The 21,871-nt window shown below is 49.0% G+C and overlaps 2 protein-coding genes across 2 annotated transcripts; both read right to left on the minus strand.

The window, feature by feature from the left end:
* Positions 1–7,589: 7,589 nt before the first annotated feature.
* Positions 7,590–9,865, minus strand: LOC122369166 (coiled-coil domain-containing protein 173-like). The gene has a single exon (XM_043343668.1). The coding sequence runs from the start codon at positions 9,336–9,338 to the stop codon at positions 7,878–7,880; it is 1,461 nt and encodes a 486-aa protein (XP_043199603.1). The 5' UTR covers positions 9,339–9,865; the 3' UTR covers positions 7,590–7,877.
* A 668-nt stretch (positions 9,866–10,533) lies between these two features.
* LOC122369167 (bax inhibitor 1-like) lies at positions 10,534–15,761 on the minus strand. Its single transcript, XM_043343670.1, has 5 exons — positions 15,543–15,761; positions 14,445–14,674; positions 12,467–12,693; positions 11,770–11,943; positions 10,534–11,550 (listed from the first exon to the last, which is right to left on the minus strand). Exons 1-5 carry the CDS (start codon positions 15,581–15,583, stop codon positions 11,527–11,529), a joined length of 696 nt encoding a protein of 231 aa, XP_043199605.1. The 5' UTR covers positions 15,584–15,761; the 3' UTR covers positions 10,534–11,526.
* Positions 15,762–21,871: the final 6,110 nt, after the last annotated feature.

Genomic DNA, 21,871 nt, shown 5'->3' on the forward strand with positions numbered 1-21,871 from the left:
GGGCCCTCAGAACTGCTGTTACGCGGAACGGACCCTTCATAGGCCGACAAGAAGATATCAAGAGGTCACCGGTGCCTTCAGGAGCCTTGTGTGGTTCTCAGAGACTGGCATGGTGCGCTCAGACGCCGCTGGGATCCTCCGAGTCACCTGTGTAGGGCCGTCAGGGTCGCTGGTAACTGACAAGGGCCCTCAGAACCGCCCATGTAGGGTTTTTAAAGGTAGTGTGCCAGCTTTCTTGGACCATATGGAGTTAACCCGCGCGGGGCTGGGGGGGGGTAAATTTTACCCCCCCTCGCGAATTTTTGCGATATCTCAAAAACGGCGGCGCGCAGCGCCGCCAAACTTTCAGTACCTTTTCTTACATCAATTTGACACGTTCCCTGAAAATTTGAGCGAAATCCGTCGGAAATTTTTTGAGAAATTGACGTTTTAGTGACGTCATGTTCGCCATTTTCGCCTCAAAAACGGCAAAAGTTCAAACGCCGCTAACATCTTCATTTTTAAAGGAATCAAGACGTAACAAAAAAGGTTATACGTAATTTTACTTGGTCTATCAAATGGCTATCTCGGTTTTTTGAAAATTTTGGATTTTGGCCTAAATTTTTTCAAAAAACTGACTTTTTTTGGAAAATCATTATAAAATCCAAAATTTTGATTCTATCGAAAAAACCGGAATATATGTCAGAGAAGTGGTCTATGTGCACCTACATACCAAATTTTAGAAGAATCGGTTCAAAAATGTGGGAGTTATTCAAAATTTTATGACGTCGCGACACACAAATTTTTTGAAAAATGACTTTTTTGGAAATTCTAGACCTCGTACGGAAACAAAAATAGCACCATTCGATTCGCCGTGAAAAACTGCATCAGATAGACACCTTTTTAGGCCTTAACAACCAACTTCAAAATTTGACCTCACTTGACCTCACCTTGACCTGACCTCGACCTGAAATTCATCCAGAGGTGGTCCATATCACTTATTGAGTGTGCCTATTGAATTCTATGAGTAAAATGACCCATAAAACATGTGTCGCACATGCCCTTTTCTATATTTTGTTTTTTGGTGACCTGACCTGACCTGACCTGACCTTGACCTTGACCTCTGAATGATATTGTATGCAACGAATATTGTCTTGGTAGCCTAAGAACACGTTTTGGGCGATCAGTCTCAGTCCATGACTCCATTCTTCGGCAACTACGGTGCAAGGCCGATACTGTAGAAACTTGCAATTTGTACCCTTGACCTGACCTTGACCTTGACCTTAAACTTTAAATTAAGTACATGTTTTTAGTAGTTCGTGATGAGAGATTTCGATTGGCGTTTGAATTTTCCAAATCGGACCATTAGTTCGGGAGATAACAGGGGGGGGTAAAATTTACCCCCCCCCCCCAGCCCCGCGCGTTCGGCTGGAGACCCCAGCCCCGCGCGGGTTAATGACCCGGATAAGGAGAACCGGATTTTTAGAACTTATCCATACCTTCAAAACTTATGGAAACGTCTTAAATTCTTCAAATTTTGAGTACCCCAGTGCGAAATTCGCCCCGACGGGTTGTCGGTCGTACCCCAACCACATTTCACACCACTATGAACAATAAATGCACACACTAAAATCGCTATTACCGATAGGCTCATCCAATCAAGTTTCGATAAACCCGTTCATCATCATCTCCTGCGGTTTCGAACACGCCTGTTAGGTGGCTTCTGATGCTCGTCGAGGTCGGAATTTCCAAATACGCGTGGTGCGTCGGGCCGCGCGCTCTGACTTCGGCCAAGAAAAATGCGTCAGCTGATCATTGTCATTTCTGCCACTTGCGTGTGGTGTAATGGGGTCATAACTTAAGAGACGGCTGTTTCATATCAATTATTTTACATAAAATCATATTTCAAACCACAAATTAATGTTCGACAGCCAAATTTAAGAAACAATACCAATACAGGCTTACAGTTTAAGGCTCGACATAGTGTTGTCTACGATTAGACAGCTGATAACTCATTCCCGTACGTCGTATGGTCGTAACACTATAATGACCTTTGCTTATTGTCACAAGTGCGCCGCATTCGCGATTGTTGCCCGACGCCTGTTTGCAGGTGAGCCCACTACAGTTGTTATACATATCTAAAAACCGATAAACTTTTAGGCGAAAAAGGCACTATTCCAGGCCCATTTTTGATTTTTTTTGCGATATTAGGTAAAAACAGAAGCTTCTTATCCTAGGAAAAATAAAACGGGAAATCTTTCAAAGGTGGCACACTACCTTTAAAGGCATTGGTGTAGGGCCTCAGAGTTAGGGGTGTGGGGCCCTCAGAGACGCCGGTGTGGCGCTCAGGGGTGCCGGTGAGGGCCCTCACAGTCGCCGTTATAGGGGCCCTCAGAGAAATGGGTGTGGGGCCATTACAGGCGGGTGTGCAGCTCCTAGAGCTGGCCCCCTATAGGCCGGTTAAGACCCCCAGAGGCCGGCAAGTGGCCCTCAGAGGCTGGCTTGGGCCCTTATGGAGATCTTAATGTTGGTACTTGTGGGCCCATGAGGTGTTCTTACGAGCCCTGTGGGGCCCTTCTGAGTCCAAATATAGCCAGCCTGGACCCTCAGCGGCCAATTGGCGCCGCAGTGCCCCTCAGGCCCGAATAACCCGATGGGCCCCTGAACCTAATGGGGGGGGGGGGCATGTGCCTCACGGGCCCACCTGGCTACGCCACTGAGGAAAATCGTAAACCCATAAATATCGAAATGCGATCACCTGTCATTTTTTCAACGATTATTGTGATCGTCTGATTAACGCCAGAGCCTCGTAGCTATACCGTTGCCTCCCGCGCAATGTCCGCCCCTGTGGACCGCAGGGGCTGCTGCACCGGTGCTAATCGCGATCACCGGTTTGTCACCTTATTACAGAGGTGCCGGGGCTGCTGCCGAGCTGCCGGCAAATGTACGCGTTTTTTTCGGAAAGATGTTTATGTAATGAGGTAGCCAAGTACTAGGACGAGCAGAATGATTGAAGAACGTTCAACCTTTGGGAAATATTAGTGGAAATCCCGGGATTATCAGTACCTTATGGGGATACCCAACCATGCCTTGTACGGTTGTGCCCATGGCAAAGCTGCAATCTTTCACCCGGTGCAGGGGTTGAGCACCCCCAACCATTTTGAGAAATCGACACCCCTGGTAACTATCATAAATCGCATTCATTTCAGCAAGTTGTGAGCTTTTGCCAGAAGAACGATAGGCGTGAGAATACCTATGCTCTGGTGCATTCTTTCGTAAGGCAAAACATTCAAAACGTGGAGAATCAAATGTGCACCGTTAACATTCTTAAATTTACCAGTATAGCGCCTTTTGGGGCGACTAACGGAGCGAGCGAGGGGGTGAGTCTTGCACGTGCAAAATTTCGAGGGGGTACCTCCAACTGACTTGTGCACGGCACCCTACTGACCTGTTTCTAGCGATGTGCCAAATTTGGGCACAATCGGCCCAGCCGTTCTCGAGATCTGGGAGCGGCACCCTGCACGTGCGCACGTGCAAAATGGGTCCCAACTGACTTGTGCACGGCACCCTACTAACTGGTCCCTAACCGTGTACCAAATTTGAGCGCCATCGGTCCAGCCGTTCTCGAGATCTGGAAACGACCCCTGCACGTGCGCACGTGCAGCAGCACCCCAACTCTGGCACATGGATATGCAGTGCCTAGTGGGTGCCTACCTACATGCCAACTTTCAGCGCAATCGGCCAAGTAGTTGCCGAGATATTGCAACAATTACAAAACTGACACCTCTTCGTTTTGCACGTGGCACGTGCATAAGGGGTCACCCCTATGCATTGGGAATAGTCCAATACTTGGTAGAAGGAATGAAGCTACCCTACAAAAATTACCGCGTGTAAATCGGTCAAGTGGTTGCTGAGATATAAGCCTCGCAAAAGCGTCCGCACGGCCGGCCGGCCGGCCGGCCGGCCGCTCATACTCAGAAATTTCCGTTAGTCTAAGGAAAGACTCCGCTCGCTTCGCTCGCTCCGTAATGAAAATCCACAACACTTCAGCAAATGTTGAACATCAATGTCGGCCGTCGAGAATGAGATGCCTCTTTACGTCCAACAGAAAGAGAATATGAAATAAGACATGGTGAAACAACCATTATCAACAGCACGCTATGTATGAGGAGCAGCACAAGGACACAGCATCCGGGAAGCACTGCTCCTTAGAGTCGGAACGGATGCGCCCAAGACGCCGCGGCACTCAGTTTGCCTGTACGTAGACTGCGCCGTCCGCCGCCGTGTGATGCGGCACAGTCTACCCAGGGGCGTCGTTTTGTATAGGCCTGGGAGTGCCCGAGCACTACCAATGTTCAGCTGAGCACTACCAATGTGTTGTTGAGCACTACCAACATTTTTCTTCACTTATTGAGAAAATTGCATTCAAACATGTCATACAAATAAAATGAATGAGGTTCTTATGTATAAAATCAACATGATAGCAAGTAACTTCAATGGTAAGTGGTAACTATTGATGAAAATCTATAGACTTACTCCACAAGTAGATTGAATTTGAATTGGTTGACCAATTCAATCTTCTTGTAGCGTACCTAAGTCCATAAATTTCCATCAATACCTAGGTATCATTTTCACTTTCCACATCATGTCATTACGTCAAGTAATTTCAAGTTATGTGGTACCTACCTACCTACCTACCTACCAAGTTTCACAATAGTCAGGGGCGTCGTTTTGTATAGGCCTGGTAGGGCCCGAGCCTTACAAATGTTTATTTGGGCCCTACCAATGTTCGCTGAGCCCTACCAATCTTTTGTCACTTATCAGTTGATAAAAAATCAAAATAAACAGATAAGCAAATATTAAATAAGCACATATGCAAGTACATAAATAAGGTTCTAGCCACAGTAGGTGCATGTAGCTGACAATGAGGTTTCACGTGTCTAGGACTCCGGTCCTTAATGGATTTTAAGAGGCTCGAAAACGCAATTGGTTATAGAGGTCCATAACTGCCTCTGAGTCCCGCATACCACGCGACCGCCCCTAATAGACCCCGATCCGTCTCCACACCAGCCGCTGGAGGCCCTACACCGACTTCGGAAGGTGCCGCGGTGCTCCAGAATAGGCCATAGGTATATTGATTTGAGTGGGTGATGCAGCCTGATTCCCCAGGGTTCAACGCCAGGTCATTACCGCATCAGACCCCGAAAACTGAAGCTCGTAACTACGAGGGGCGTTCAAAAAGTTTCGGGCCGAACAATGAAGGAGTTGGAATTTTGGCCTGCAAGGCGGTGTGTTAAATGATGTGTTATTGGGATGTCCACTTACGCAAATTAAGTAAGTGGCCATTAATTAAGTCTCTTCTGTGATTGATTCGGGCTTCTATTCGTAGCATAGTTCGCCATTTCGGATAGGATGGGCGACGCCCAGAAGAGAGCAGTGATTCGTTTCATAGTAGTTAGTGCAGAAAAGGCACCAAGCGTTAACCCTCGCCCTGGGCATTTTTCATAACACGGCCTGGCGGGGGAGGGGTCGATGCGACCCCCCTCCGCTCGTCAACTTTCCAAAACAGGGGCACACAATTGATGATGTGCGTCCATTCGATAAACATCGAGGAGAGGCTATAGGGAAGCTGACGTAAAGTGTGCACCTGATCCGCGACCACGCACCTGCGTATATGGGCGGGATGACGAACAGTGAAGCGATGAGCTTCGAGTTGTTGTCGCATCCACTTTTTTCTCTCCGAACCTTGCACACTCTGGTTAGTGGTTGCCACCTCTTCCCCAACATAAGAAAATTAGCAGCGGCAACCTCGCTAACAGCAGGGAGACGAAATCAGCCGTCTTGGACGTGCAGGATGGGTCCAAAACCCACTTGGTTATGGAGGCCTTGAGGGCTCTCGCGAAGCGCTGCGCGAAATGTGTTTGTCTTAACGGTGTTTATTTGAATAAATGAACTTTTTGGTCTAATGAGTCGATGCTCTATCTCTCTGCTCCTTCATGGTCGGGCCCGTAGCTTTCTGAACGCCCCTCGTACTGTCATCCTTTTATTTTGGCAAGCAGGTCTTTCTAACTATCGTTGTGTTTCCAGTCCTCGTTAGTTGTCGAACCCTTCAATTGGCGTGGGTCTTCAAAACCGTTCCTGGCCCCGCAGCCGTCTTTTTTAGTCGGCTTGGGTCCTCAAAGCTGTTCCTGTCCCCTTTCAGCACAGCCGTCCTTTTAAGTCGATGTGGGTCTCTTTCAGAATGGTGTGCATTCCTCCGACACTATTGCCTATATAACTGCACGTTTTGTGCATGGCGTCCGGTGTGGACCCAGATTTCCAAAGTTTTTTTTTTGTGTTTTTTTAGATTTCGGTTAGTCTTGTCAATGACCAGGGCGAAAAATAAGTGGCCGAAATCCGATGAGAAAGGCAGATTTGGGGGTACCCTACCTTGTAAGCCCCGTCATATATGGCCAGCCGCCGCCTTTTGGCACTACCAATCATTTTCGGAAAACGACACCCCTGAGTCTACCTACAGGCGTTCGGCGGTATTGCGGTACAGCCTACCTACCGGCAGCTGGATTCGGCGTGCGGCACGGGCGCGTTACGGCTAATAGGTAGTGGCGGCGGAACACCTTCAACTAAGGGGGGGGGGGCACTGCCGACTTTTGGCCCCATTCTTTCCATGCAACGCCCATAGGGCTAATGTTAAAATGTCAAAATCAAAGGGGGCACGGTGCCCCGGTGCCAAACTTTCCACTTACTCACTGTTTGAAGCTGGGCAGAGAAGAATGCGTATTGTGTAATGAAACGATTTAAATTATTCATTCAGTGTAATTTCAATGCCGATAAGCGTGAATCGAAGAATAACCGCTGTCGGCGCTGTCGGCTAATAGCGGCATAGCCCGTCGCTTGGACCCGCTCCCTTCATAAGGACGGGGTTAAAGGGACCCTCCCACCTTAACATTAGATTTGAGTTGAGATAGCCAAAATGGGGTCCCTGGCTCACAATTACCGGTTTCGGCACTCACAACATCGAGAAATGCCTTAAATCGGAAATATTGAATTTCAAAATTGCAGCATTTTGATTCAGAGGGGCTAATGCTGAGGAATACCCCTCTGAATGTGTGACGTCAGCGCAGATATCTAACGATTTTTAAATGTTTGACTAAAACGTTTTGTAGCACGCGGTGGTATATGCTATTTGCGCGCAACATCTGCCGCAAACGCCGCACTTCTAAAATAAAGTCGCTAGGAACAGTGGAGATCCCAAAAAAAGTAAACAAAAGTAAAAGTCTAATATCTTGAAAACCGGTGAATATTTTTCGGTGAAATTTGGTAGGTATTCGTTTTCGCTCTTTCTGAACCGAGCGACATCACTTTCATGCCAATTCATAAACTTTTTTGAAGGTGGGAGGGTCCCTTTAACTTATTCTGTATGGTTACCTTGGCTCCTTATTTTAAAGTTTTTTTTTTCGTTGAGTATAGTAAATAGGTACGGTACCGTGGCAAAACGCTTGACATGTGGAGTGAATGCCTGCAGTCACAGTCAAAGCAACAACCCACCATTGCTTATAATCGAGCAGCGCAGAACGCTGAAGCATTAGGTACTTGATTTCCAGGGAAACAGAAATGCATCGATTTTTATTACCTGCCTGTTGGCAAACAACCAAAACTGACAGCATGAATTAGATGTAGGAGCATCAAACTTAGGTTGAGATCAAGGACACGGTAAACAACCAGCGCTTATCTCCAAACTATTTTAAAGTTAGCATTAGACGAATGAATAAACGTTACATTTCATTACTGTAGTATTTTTCCTCGGAGAACCAACAACACCCACTGAGTGCCGACTGGTAGCTCTGACGAGACAGCGGGAGCCTGCGGCGGCCCAGGACCCGTCCCACTACCGGAGCCGCTCAGTAGGGTCGGATTCCCTCCGAGGACCAGTCGGTCGAGTGGCGCAGAAAGCCGGGAGCCGAGGCACGCGCCGCCACCCGCAGCGGGAACGTGTTCCGGCCGCCCTTCTCCAGCCTCTCCAGCTCCGACCTCACATACTCGTCAAACTGCTTCTGCTCCTTCCGCTGGGTGCATTTCAGCGCCCTCACCTCGGCGTACTCCTCTTCTTTCTCCACCAGCCGCTTGGCCTCCGTCTCGTCCACCTGCTCGCGCCAGTCGCGCCGGTTGCGCGCGCGCTGGTCGATCAGGTCCCGGTGACGGTCGCGCAGCTCGGAGGCCATTGCGGCCGTGCGCTCGTCCTGCAGGCGGCGCTCCTGGTGTCTCTGCCGGTCGGCCTCCTCCTGCTGCTCGCGGTGGCGCCGCAGCTCGGCAGACCGGTGCTGCCGAATCGTCTCTACCATGTCGGCGCGTGCGGCCGCCTTCTCCGCCTCCAGAGCGTCGTCCTTGGCGCGCTTTTCGGCCACCGCGGCGGCGATGCGCGCGTCCTCGTCCGACTGTTTCGCCATCAGCTGACGCTCCAGGAGGGCGCAGGCGACTTCACTGCGCCGTCTACTGCGGTCCAATATCTCGTCCCGTGTCTGCTTGATTTGTCGAGCCATTTCCAGTTTCCCCAAACTGTATATGCGAGTTTCGGCATTTTCTTCCTCTTCCCTCTTCTGCTTGAGGAGCTCAAATGCTCGTTGGGTTCGTGCGTATTCGTTCGCTTCTTTTTTCATCTGCTGTCTTTTCTCGTACTCTTCCTCCTTTTCAAGTTGCAGTTCGTGTTCGTACTGCCGAGTGGCTTCCCGGACCTGTTCGGCATATTCCAACTCCTTCTTCTTGGCTTCTTCCTTAACCGCAAATGCGACCTCAATCTCCTTGGCGTTGGAGCGCTGCATGGCGGCGCGGCGATCCCTCTGCTGCTGCGCTTCGATCTCTGCCTGCCGCGCCCAGTCGAAGTGAAGGTGCTTCTGCCACTGACGCTCCCGCTCGTCCTCCCGCTTCTTCATCTCGGCTTTCAGCGCCACCTGCTCGTCGCGTTCCTTCAAAACCTCAGAGAGCAGCAGCGCACCGTCTAGGTTGCGGACTCGTTCCTCATTGTGGAACAGCATCTCCCGGGCGGCGTCCAGCTTCTGCTTTCTCAAGACGGCCTGTATCTTTGCTTCCTCCGCGTCAATGGCGAGCTGATCTTCCTCTTTCTTTCGTAAACGATCCTCTCTGTCTTGAAGTCTTTTCGCGTGGAGTTTCGCCAATGTGTTGGGCCAGTCATCTTTCATCTGTTTGGAGACAGTCTGTCGATGCTGTGCGGCCTCCCGCAATTTCTGCCGTCGTGCTTCCTCCTCCTGCTGCCTGGTCAGGTGGCCGCGGATGGAGTTCCATTTATCACGCGACAGCAGCGCCGTATCGCGTGGCAGATTCGTCGGCACGTAAACCACTGGCATGGCTGGAGACTTGGTCGCATAAAACGACTTATCAAGTCAAACCGGACATCATCAGCACCTCTTGCAATGAAGCACGATTTATTCAGCTTTCTGTCTGAATAAATGGCGCTATCTTTCTCCTTTTCATCGACGTCAGTTGTCCGGCTCTTGCTGGATTCAGTTGGATTCTCGCTTCATTTGCTCCGCTTGCTTCTTGCCTCAGTCATCCTCGATTGCTTTTAAAATTTGTCATTTGATTTTCATTGCGACAGGGCACCGACCACGTGCCTAACTTATGCACTATTTCCAAAATGGAAGCATCAGCATCGATGTGTCAAAGAACGTAACGTCCTGTCAAAGTGCATATAGGCCATAAAAAACGCAACTAATAAGTTAATATATCACGAGCTTCTTCAGAATCTTCAAAAGATACGCTGCATCAATAACGCACCGTTTGGTAAAAAGTCTATTTTCATAGCACCTTAGCTTCCAAGGGGTAAGAATTTAATTGATTGACGGGAAAATAATTGTTCGCAGGAAAATATGCTGTGTCAGAGTTATTTCTTTGATATAAAATATTTTGAAACATTACGCATTCAGTTAATTTGTGCGTATATGTAAAAACTCACTAAGGTAACGGAACATCAAATATGGCATTGGCAAACTTGTTCACCAAGTACGGAATACGGACATTTTAAACGAATGATGACAATTAAAGCCATCGAAGCCCTAGAAAGTAGAAACGAGTTAATTTTACACTAAATCAAGTGGCCATCTAAGTGAACAACATCGAAAAAGCCCATATGTGGCGGCATTGGAGCCGCCAAATCATGTACCGAACTGTGAAACGGCGCTTATCGTGATATTGGCTCTACTCAGATATTATCGGCAAGAGATTGACATTCGGTATTCAGTCATAATTCATATCTTGCTAGAACAGGACAGCGGATCAAGTTCTATCGTCACAAAATACATCCTTTATAATTTATATAGCAAGGTCACCTGCCATTTGAAAGGTCAACACGTGGCAAGGCTGCAAAGCCGATTAATGCTACTAACCAGACATTCCATCAACTATTCATAATTGGCGGGCCGACGGCAAAGCACACACGCACCGGCACAAGTCACACCCAGCGCGGGCGTGCTCCAAATGGCTTTGAGGCCTATGAGACAGAACGCTTCGCAGATCGGCGTCCACCAGCCAAAAAGTCAATAATACCGAACGAAAATTTATTTTTCTCTGAATCAGACACCCCGGGTTGATATCAGTGAACCAAAACATCGATTTCTACAACTGCCACGTTGATTCATTTGCCGAACACACAGATGGAAATCAATTCTACAACCAGACCGTTCTCAGTAACGTTAAATTTTACATCAGCGATGGGGCTTAAAACTTAAAATTAAATATCGCATGATATGCAAGGCCTAAACAATTAAGTCCGCTATGACTATGCATCAATCAGACGCAACCTGCCATTGAACGGACATAATACACAGAAACACTGAAATACCACCGAACATCTTTCAACACCGAAAAAATGTCGCCCACGACGTGATGCCTTCGGACGCAAAATTTGAAACAGACAACAATCCGGTTGGGTGCTCTTATGCCACGGCCAATGAGGAGGAGCGGAACCTTTCCGCGCGCAAAGCGATCACCTGTAGTCCAGAAAGCAACGCACGAATAGCAGATGTGATACAACCCGCACTCACACGAGTCTAGTCTGTGTGTTAGGAGCCCCTACCAAACGGCTTCGCAACATCTATATTTCAGTCGAATATACCGGGGATTATTAATAGACACAGCACACCGCGTGAGCCACCGGTAATCAAACTAAGTGCTCGTGAACACGCCGAATATAACATAACTCACCGCGCACGCAAATTAGATCCAACAGCTTTATTATTCGATACATGCTAGCAATTAATTTACCTTGATAATGAAACAAACAACACGGAATGTTCCTCAAAATTGGCCAGAGAACGCGTGGACCGATACCGGGTGGCTTACAAGTAACACCAACCATTCAACATTCCTTTATGCGCGACGAACACCGAATCGGTTCTTTTTCTGGCCATCCCGATAGAACTGACACACGTGGCCACGGGGTTAAAAGCTCTCTCTGCTCTCCGTCACTCGCAGGTTTCGCCGCGGTCGTGAGCCATTTGACCGCGGGCACGGCCCAGATGCCTCGGCTCTGACAGCTCAGTTCTTCTTTTTGTTACGTTCCTGAAGAAATGATTTCCTCGTTAGTCGTTACTCTTACGAGCATTTAATAACGCGCTAAAATTACAATTGATTGCACTACTTACTTCCGAATAAATCATAAATCTATGCATTATACTTATTGGGTTCTTCATTTAGTAAATTGTGCTTCTTCAAAGGCATACCACATCAAACTACCAACGGAGCTCAAGCATACAAAACTCCGCTAAGCGGCGAACTCACCTCCTTCTGCATGAGGATGACCAGGACGTGGCGGAACACGTCCACAAAGTCGACAAACAGCATCAGCGAGTGCCAGACGTAGTCCCTGTCGCCGCGGCGGCGGCGCTCGATGATCAGTTGCGTGTCGTACAGGATGAAGCCGCAGAAGAGCACCAGGCCGCCGTACAGCTCCAGCTGTGAGCACACAGGAAGGGGTTGGTCAGAGGTGGACCGGGACGTGAGCCAGAGATAAATACACCGCGACACGGGCAGTCAGCACCCAACGGGACACAAACCGGCAATGAACACGGGATAACCGCCAACTATAAGGTGATTGCAACAGCTTGGCAAGCGAACAAACAACGGCATTGCGACAGCTTTTTGCAACCTTATATATGGTTCATGATGGCACCCTCTAAACACACGCACTAAATAAAAATTATTTATCGCAAATAAGATCTTTACAACAACAACAAAAAAAAACAATAAATTATTTACAATAGGTTCGTTTACACACAATGCCATAAGATTCTTCATCAAAGGCTATACCTACACATAATTCAAGCAATTCCCGCGTTCCATTCAAGACCAACTGCCTCAGTGATGTCACATGGTCAATTGGAGTACCGGCGTGGCAGGCACTCCTATCGCGCCCGAACATAGACCGGCGTACAGAGGTCTATGGCCCGACACAAGATCTGACGTTCCGCGGGCTCACCTGGAAGATGAGGCGGGACCTGAAGAACAGGTTGGCCAGCGACAGCAGCATCATGGTGGAGAGCGCCGAGCCGAGGATGCCGCCCAGGAAGAGGAACTGGGCGCGCTGCGTGTACAGCGCCGCCAGCGAGAAGCTGACGAAGATGGCGCTGCTCAGCAGGAAGGCGGTCGTCACCAGCGAGGTGTTGATGAACATCGAGAGCTCCAGCAGCGGGCCCAGACCCAGACCTGGCGGCAAGGTCCGCCGGTCAGGCCAGTCAGATGGCCGCGGGAGCGATATATCACCAACCGTTCATAGTCATGCACGATCCGGTCAGGCTGTAATGTATTTTATCGAAGAAAACAAGTGGGCCTACGACCTGCGACTCTTGTCTGATAAGGCACCCGTAGTCATCGTGACAAAAAAAAAATGAATGTGCAAAGTAGAGATGTCAATCGGATACCAACTTTTGGGTATACCGATACCAAATCGATACCAACTTGGTATTTGGTATTTTAATCGTAATGTGTTTGGTATTTTGTTAGTATCATAAGCCCTCACTAATGTATAAGAGGCTAATAAATCGGTAAAAAGTTGGTATTTCTCTCAGTTTCCCAAGTTGGTTTGGTTTCGGTATTTTCCCGTGGTTTTGGTTGGTATTTGGATTTTGGTTTGGTATCGGTATTCCGATTTTCCGTAATTGACATCACTAGTGCAAAGCAATTACTCATTATCTGGCTGGTTGACTGTAATGTTTCGTCACCATTTTGCGAATAGCAAAGATATCACGTCCAATCCAAATTCATTTACACCATTAAACTTCCATTAAACCAAATGCGCTCGGTAAAATGGGCGCCTCATTTTATTACCCATGTGCCTGGGCCAGGCGTCCCCTGTCGGTCTCGCCACCGCGCCTGCCCGGCAGCTGACGGTTCACGGCCAGATAGGGACCGGTGAGCGGTGGGGAGGGGGGGGAGCTCAGTGACACGTGGACGGGGCCGCAGCGGGAGCCCAATGACTGATGCAACCGGCCGCCCGAGGTGTGGTGTGACGTCAGAGCGGCTAGAGCGGCACAACGTTCCGCGTCCGCTCGGGGCCGGGGCACTTGTAGCTCAGCCGGCGTCGCATAATACAGAGTCCAACATCAACAGCCCAGTCACACGGCGAAGTCCGGGGAACGTTCGAGAGAGCCATGTCACCGGTCCCGGCCGGGGGAATTACCTAATGTTTACCATCGGAAGAGGCTCAGACCCAGTGAAGAGGCCCGGCGAATCAGACTTTGGACCGACGGGGCAGGAGTGGGTGGCGGCCGCCCAACGCCTCTGTCTGAAGGAATCTATGCAACGGGTAGAGGAAGGGATGGCTGCTATAGTCGTTCACGCAGAGTGGCGCTAGCAATTCGCTAACTTTCCCCAGTTGAGTACAGCTCTGCTGCTGTCATTACGAGTCTAACCTTCATTTTGCCGTCCACCAAATAAGACCAAAGCCCGCTAAGGCATACAGCTTACATGCGGCCTACCCCCTCAAACTATGAGAAAAAGGGTAAAATAAATAAACGTATGGTCAGTCAACGCAAACACACTAATATTCTCCTTTAAACTATTAGAAACAGCGTAAAATGAACGTCTCGTAGGCAAGCGTAAAATGAATAAACGTTTCAAAAGTTTTCCATGATAAATTGACGCAACAGGAACTCAAATTGCAGTTGCACCATCCATTTCTGACGGTGCACCGAAAATGCTGTATATTGCATCGCAAAATGCTTCAACAAACAAAATGGGTTCCGATGAAGGACGGACGTATACGCTTCGTTACTTACGTTTCCTTAGAGGAAACTAACCAAAAGATCAAAATAAAACACAAATGAGCGGAAACACGCGGCCCTGGGACAAATAACTAAAAACCCTCGAAGAGGCTGAGCCTTGTCGCATCATTCAGCCAGTTCGTCACACCAGACGCCACCGCCAATACCTCCAGAAACCTCTAGAAAAGGACTCACCTGTGCAGAAGGCAAAGCCGCCGAGCAGCCCCAGCCTCTTGGCCGTGTTCTTGCCGTCGTCCGGGGTGAACATGAGTGCCCCCATGAAGCCGAGCGAGGCGAGTGCCGACAGCAGGCCACCGGACAGCAGGCCCGTGTACAGGTGGACGGCGCTGCCGGCGCCCGCCAGCAGAGTCGAGATCGACACCGCAGAGTACACATTCTTCAGGTGCTTCCGGACTGGTGGCTCCCTGCATGGTGAGAGATCTGTGTAAGAATGAATACGGGCGAAACAAATAATTTTGAAAACAATTATTCCTTAAAGGGACCCTCCCACCTTCAAAAAAGTTAATGAATTGGCATGAAAGTGATGTCGCTCGGTTCAGAAAGAGCAAAAACGAATATCTACCAAATTTCATCGAAAAATATTCACCGGTTTTCAAGATATTAGACTTTTACTTTTGTTTACTTTTTGGGATCTCCGCTGTTCCTAGCGACTTTATTTGAAAGTGCGGCATTTGTTGCGCGCAAAGCAGCATATACCACCGCGTGCTACCAAACGTTTTAGTAAAAGATTTAAAATCGTTAGATCTCCGCTGACGTCACAAATTCTAAGGGGGCATACCAATGCATTAGCCCCTTAGAATCCGAAAACTGCAAGTTTAAAATTCGATATCTCCGAATTAAAGCATTTTTCGATGTTGTGAGTGCCCAAACCGGTATTTTCAGGCCATGGCCACCAATTTGGCTATCTCAACTCAAATCTAATGTTAAGGTGGGAGGGTCCCTTTAACAGAAGACTACCAGCCCTGCAGCTCTTGACAAACTTGTGGCTATATTTTAGAAGGAAAACTCTAAAGCTGTTAACATGTCCCAGGGATTTCTTTGATGGCAGATTTCATCAGATGTTCATCAACAGAAGCAAATTCAAGTGAATTATAGTAAACAGGGTCCTATGAGCCTATGATCAGTCTTTAGCCTATTTACCTACAACCTACCAACCTACAAACCTACAACCTAACAACCTAAAACCTGCAAACCTACCAACCTAAAACCTACAACCTACAACCTAACCTAACCTAGAACCTAAAATTTTTGGGTAATGGTACCAATACTCACAGGTGCCCGGACAAGCCCTTGATGAAGCGATCAGGGTTCATCTTGCTTTTCCTTAACTAAAGTATCAAAGACGTTACAAGTTGCTACGGGATATACTATATCAAACAACACGAACAGGCAATTAAAGCCAAATTATAGCCCTTCTTATGATAACGAACGACGACCGACCACACAGTTCCTTCTTCACAACACGTCACAGAAGTGACGCCAAGGCCCTATATACCAGGTAGGGTCGTCCGGCGATTCTACCTTTTCGTGACGTCAGCTCGTGACGTCATTTGGAGTCAAGTCTCGAAGCCCCGTTCAATCCCCATGTAAATGAGCGATTTTCGAAGCACTGTAGAATGAAGTCTGCACAAGATATATCAAACCTAAGTATCTTATCTGAAAGAGCAGACAATTTTCTGCAAGTTATCTATTACGTGTTTTTCGCTAAATCTTTTGCTTTTTTCACAAAAGCGTAAAATGTCCCCCCATGTCTCCGCAGCCTCCCTGCCGCCGGCCGCCGCGCGGTCGCGGTAGTGTAGTGGTTAGCGTGCCCGCGCAGTATTCCAAAGGTCCCGAGTTCGAATCTATGCGGTGCGGAACTTTAATTGCAATTCCAAGCTGAATATACGCACATCCATAATAAATTATTATTCGTATAGCTAAACTGTCACCAAGCTATCCATATAAATTGACTTCACCCAAAATATCGGCAAGATTCTATTAAAATATAAATTCAAATATGGCGGCTTGGACTGCCGCGTGCGTTAGGCTCCGCCCATAGCTCCGCCCACATGCGTGACGTCATTCGTGTTAGTGGACACGCAGAGAGATAGGGGACGACATGGGCCTGAAGTGACGCAAAACGACGCATCACAGAGGCACGTCAGCTCAAGCTGTCGGTAGATTTTAATTCCCGAGGGAAATCGCAAACAAAAGATAATCTAGAAAAGCCGAAAACCTAGAGCGTGTATAGTAAGCATATTGCGCAATGATCAGCACTTCTGCATATCTATGATCAGCGCTTTCATTCGAATTTTTATCATTCAAACGGCGTATTTTTATTCAAATGATATGCTCGATAATTTTCTCAATCTGGTTGTAGACTACTGTTTCTAGTTCAAAACACCATAAACTTTTTGGTAGTGCTTTTCGGAAGGTGACTGCTTCGTGCCAACAAAGTGCCTACAATTGAAACAATTTAAAGGAAATAGTTCACTTTTTAACATGGGTTTTGAACTGGAATAGCAGTTCCGTAGCTTGGGCTGAGACGAGCATAAATCAGGAGCTTTTACAGCCCAACGATCACCCTAGGCAAAGATATTCTATTTCTCGTCCCGAAAAAGGTGTCTTGCGTTGAGGATGTGTGCCTTGCATATATTTCCATCCAGTATGAAAAGAGCATGGGTCCCGAAAATTCTTCAGAAACTAGAGAAATTATCTACGAGAACTCTAGAGAAATTCTCGTACTGATCAATTAGGACATTCAGGGGAACATTATCAGATCGAGCAGATCGCCCAAATGCCGGTGGCTGCGATAATTTCTCTGTTTCTGAAGAATTTTCGGGACCCATGCTCTTTTCATACTGGATCGCTTGTGCCTTACAGAAACTGAAAAGTTCTTCCTATATCAAAATATAGAAAAACAATCTTTTGTTATAAAAAGGTTTTATTTTCTTTGCTGATTATTTTGAACATAAAAAATAATAAATCGTTGCAAAAAAATAATTTCGTGAAAGTGAACTATTTCCTTTAACTAAGGATTCCTGCATGAATGAATGTCGTGGACACGATTAAAAAAAAGAATATTCAATGATTTGACTCACAAGTGAGCTAAATCAGTCCTAAATGCGATGGAAGGTCCTTAAAATCTACAAACAGCTTGAAGAGGAAACCGTTTTTCTTTCCATGTTTTGTGAATGTTCAAAGGCCGCTTGTTCCCGCTCGTGATAGTTGTAGTTGTTCGAGGGTTTACCGATGTGCGTGAAGTTGGCGTCGGATTCGGATTCGTATTCAGCGTCGAGTACCGAATCACTTGAAAACGTCATATCTGGTCAATTCGGGGACGGGGAGCACGAATATGACATTAATTTTGCCCTAGCAGGTATCCCTTATCCCTTAATCGTCCCTTAAATGACGGGGCGCGCCAAAAGTGCCTCAGGGGCTCTTCCGATCACGAAAATAATGGTCCCAGGCGATTCCCCGGGTCGATATCTAGCCGCACCACCACTAACTTCACACGTGCCTCATATCCCTTATCCCTTAATCGTCCCTTAAATGACGGGGCGCGCCAATAGTGCCTCAGGGGTTCTTCCGATCGCGAAAAGAATGGTCCCAGGCAATTCCCCGGGTCGATATCTAGCCGCACCACCACTAACTTCACACGTGCCTCACATCCCTCATCCCTTAATCGTCCCTTAAACGACGGGGCGCGTCAAAAGTGCCTCAGGGGTTCTTCTGATCGCGAAAATAATGGTCCCAGGCGATTCCCCGGGTCGATATCTAGCCGCACCACCACTAACTTCACACGTGCCTCATATCCCTCATCCCTTAATCGTCCCTTAAATGACGGGGCGCGCCAAAAGTGCCTCAGGGGTTCTTCCGATCGCGAAAATAATGGTCCCAGGCGATTCCCCGGGTCGATATCTAGCCGCACCACCACTAACTTCACACGTGCCTCATATCCCTTATCCCTTAATCGTCCCTTAAATGACGGGGCGCGCCAAAAGTGCCTCAGGGGTTCTTCCGATCGCGAAAATAATGGTCCCAGGCGATTCCCCGGGTCGATATCTAGCCGCACCACCACTAACTTCACACGTGCCTCACATCCCTCATCCCTTAATCGTCCCTTAAATTACGGGGCGCGCCAAAAGTGCCTCAGGGGTTCTTCCGATCGCGATGCTTTTCCATCTAAACTAGTGATATCAATCGGTTACCAAGGATTTGGTATACCAAGAAAATACCAATACCAATACCGTCATTTAAGGGACGATTAAGGGATAAGGGATATGAGGCACGTGTGAAGTTAGTGGTGGTATCGACTAGATAGCGGCTAGATATCGACCCGGGGAATCGCCTGGGACCATTATTTTCGCGATCGGAAGAGCCCCTGAGGCACTTTTGGCGCGCCCCGTCATTTAAGGGACGATTAAGGGATAAGGGATATGAGGCACGTGTGAAGTTAGTGGTGGTGCGGCTAGATATCGACCCGGGGAATCGCCTGGGACCATTATTTTCGCGATCGGAAGAGCCCCTGAGGCACTTTTGGCGCGCCCCGTCATTTAAGGGACGATTAAGGGATAAGGGATATGAGGCACGTGTGAAGTTAGTGGTGGTGCGGCTAGATATCGACCCGGGGAATCGCCTGGGACCATTATTTTCGCGATCGGAAGAACCCCTGAGGCACTTTTGGCGCGCCCCGTCATTTAAGGGACGATTAAGGGATAAGGGATATGAGGCACGTGTGAAGTTAGTGGTGGTGCGGCAAGATATCGACCCGGGGAATCGCCTGGGACCATTATTTTCGCGATCGGAAGAGCCCCTGAGGCACTTTTGGCGCGCCCCGTCATTTAAGGGACGATTAAGGGATAAGGGATATGAGGCACGTGTGAAGTTAGTGGTGGTGCGGCTAGATATCGACCCGGGGAATCGCCTGGGACCATTATTTTCGCGATCGGAAGAGCCCCTGAGGCACTTTTGGCGCGCCCCGTCATTTAAGGGACGATTAAGGGATAAGGGATATGAGGCACGTGTGAAGTTAGTGGTGGTGCGGCTAGATATCGACCCGGGGAATCGCCTGGGACCATTCTTTTCGCGATCAGAAGAACCCCTGAGGCACTTTTGGCGCGCCCCGTCATTTAAGGGACGATTAAGGGATAAGGGATATGAGGCACGTGTGAAGTTAGTGGTGGTGCGGCTAGATATCGACCCGGGGAATCGCCTGGGACCATTCTTTTCGCGATCGGAAGAACCCCTGAGGCACTTTTGGCGCGCCCCGTCGTTTAAGGGACGATTAAGGGATGAGGGATGTGAGGCACGTGTGAAGTTAGTGGTGGTGCGGCTAGATATCGACCCGGGGAATCGCCTGGGACCATTATTTTCGCGATCAGAAGAACCCCTGAGGCACTTTTGGCGCGCCCCGTCGTTTAAGGGACGATTAAGGGATGAGGGATGTGAGGCACGTGTGAAGTTAGTGGTGGTGCGGCTAGATATCGACCCGGGGAATTGCCTGGGACCATTATTTTCGCGATCGGAAGAACCCCTGAGGCACTTTTGGCGCGCCCCGTCGTTTAAGGGACGATTAAGGGATAAGGGATATGAGGCACGTGTGAAGTTAGTGGTGGTGCGGCTAGATATCGACCCGGGGAATCGCCTGGGACCATTATTTTCGCGATCAGAAGAACCCCTGAGGCACTTTTGGCGCGCGCCGTCGTTTAAGGGACGATTAAGGGATGAGGGATGTGAGGCACGTGTGAAGTTAGTGGTGGTGCGGCTAGATATCGACCCGGGGAATTGCCTGGGACCATTATTTTCGCGATCAGAAGAACCCCTGAGGCACTTTTGGCGCGCCCCGTCATTTAAGGGACGATTAAGGGATAAGGGATATGAGGCACGTGTGAAGTTAGTGGTGGTGCGGCTAGATATCGACCCGGGGAATCGCCTGGGACCATTATTTTCGCGATCGGAAGAGCCCCTGAGGCACTTTTGGCGCGCCCCGTCATTTAAGGGACGATTAAGGGATAAGGGATATGAGGCACGTGTGAAGTTAGTGGTGGTGCGGCTAGATATCGACCCGGGGAATCGCCTGGGACCATTATTTTCGCGATCGGAAGAGCCCCTGAGGCACTTTTGGCGCGCCCCGTCATTTAAGGGACGATTAAGGGATAAGGGATATGAGGCACGTGTGAAGTTAGTGGTGGTGCGGCTAGATATCGACCCGGGGAATCGCCTGGGACCATTCTTTTCGCGATCGGAAGAACCCCTGAGGCACTTTTGGCGCGCCCCGTCATTTAAGGGACGATTAAGGGATAAGGGATATGAGGCACGTGTGAAGTTAGTGGTGGTGCGGCTAGATATCGACCCGGGGAATCGCCTGGGACCATTCTTTTCGCGATCGGAAGAACCCCTGAGGCACTTTTGGCGCGCCCCGTCATTTAAGGGACGATTAAGGGATAAGGGATATGAGGCACGTGTGAAGTTAGTGGTGGTGCGGCTAGATATCGACCCGGGGAATCGCCTGGGACCATTATTTTCGCGATCGGAAGAACCCCTGAGGCACTTTTGGCGCGCCCCGTCATTTAAGGGACGATTAAGGGATAAGGGATATGAGGCACGTGTGAAGTTAGTGGTGGTGCGGCTAGATATCGACCCGGGGAATCGCCTGGGACCATTATTTTCGCGATCGGAAGAACCCCTGAGGCACTTTTGGCGCGCCCCGTCATTTAAGGGACGATTAAGGGATAAGGGATATGAGGCACGTGTGAAGTTAGTGGTGGTGCGGCTAGATATCGACCCGGGGAATCGCCTGGGACCATTCTTTTCGCGATCGGAAGAACCCCTGAGGCACTTTTGGCGCGCCCCGTCGTTTAAGGGACGATTAAGGGATGAGGGATGTGAGGCACGTGTGAAGTTAGTGGTGGTGCGGCTAGATATCGACCCGGGGAATCGCCTGGGACCATTATTTTCGCGATCAGAAGAACCCCTGAGGCACTTTTGGCGCGCCCCGTCGTTTAAGGGACGATTAAGGGATGAGGGATGTGAGGCACGTGTGAAGTTAGTGGTGGTGCGGCTAGATATCGACCCGGGGAATTGCCTGGGACCATTATTTTCGCGATCGGAAGAACCCCTGAGGCACTTTTGGCGCGCCCCGTCGTTTAAGGGACGATTAAGGGATAAGGGATATGAGGCACGTGTGAAGTTAGTGGTGGTGCGGCTAGATATCGACCCGGGGAATCGCCTGGGACCATTATTTTCGCGATCAGAAGAACCCCTGAGGCACTTTTGGCGCGCCCCGTCGTTTAAGGGACGATTAAGGGATGAGGGATGTGAGGCACGTGTGAAGTTAGTGGTGGTGCGGCTAGATATCGACCCGGGGAACTGCCTGGGACCATTATTTTCGCGATCAGAAGAACCCCTGAGGCACTTTTGGCGCGCCCCGTCATTTAAGGGACGATTAAGGGATAAGGGATATGAGGCACGTGTGAAGTTAGTGGTGGTGCGGCTAGATATCGACCCGGGGAATCGCCTGGGACCATTATTTTCGTGATCGGAAGAGCCCCTGAGGCACTTTTGGCGCGCCCCGTCATTTAAGGGACGATTAAGGGATAAGGGATATGAGGCACGTG

Source organism: Amphibalanus amphitrite, unplaced genomic scaffold (genome assembly GCF_019059575.1).
Source record: "Amphibalanus amphitrite isolate SeventyFive unplaced genomic scaffold, NRLGWU_Aamphi_draft 001012F_arrow, whole genome shotgun sequence".
Classification (NCBI taxonomy): domain Eukaryota; kingdom Metazoa; phylum Arthropoda; class Thecostraca; order Balanomorpha; family Balanidae; genus Amphibalanus; species Amphibalanus amphitrite.

Bases quoted from the DNA above. Each gene is read 5' to 3' on its own strand.
- LOC122369166 (XM_043343668.1), bottom strand. From the start codon at position 9,338: ATGCCAGTGGTTTACGTGCCGACGAATCTGCCACGCGATACGGCGCTG.
- LOC122369167 (XM_043343670.1), bottom strand. From the start codon at position 15,583: ATGAACCCTGATCGCTTCATCAAGGGCTTGTCCGGGCACCT. The intron at 14,675-15,542 runs GTGAGTATTGGT...CTCACCATGCAG, and splicing joins AAGGGCTTGTCCGGGCACCT to GGAGCCACCAGTCCGGAAGC. The intron at 12,694-14,444 runs GTGAGTCCTTTT...CCTTGCCGCCAG, and splicing joins CGGCTTTGCCTTCTGCACAG to GTCTGGGTCTGGGCCCGCTG.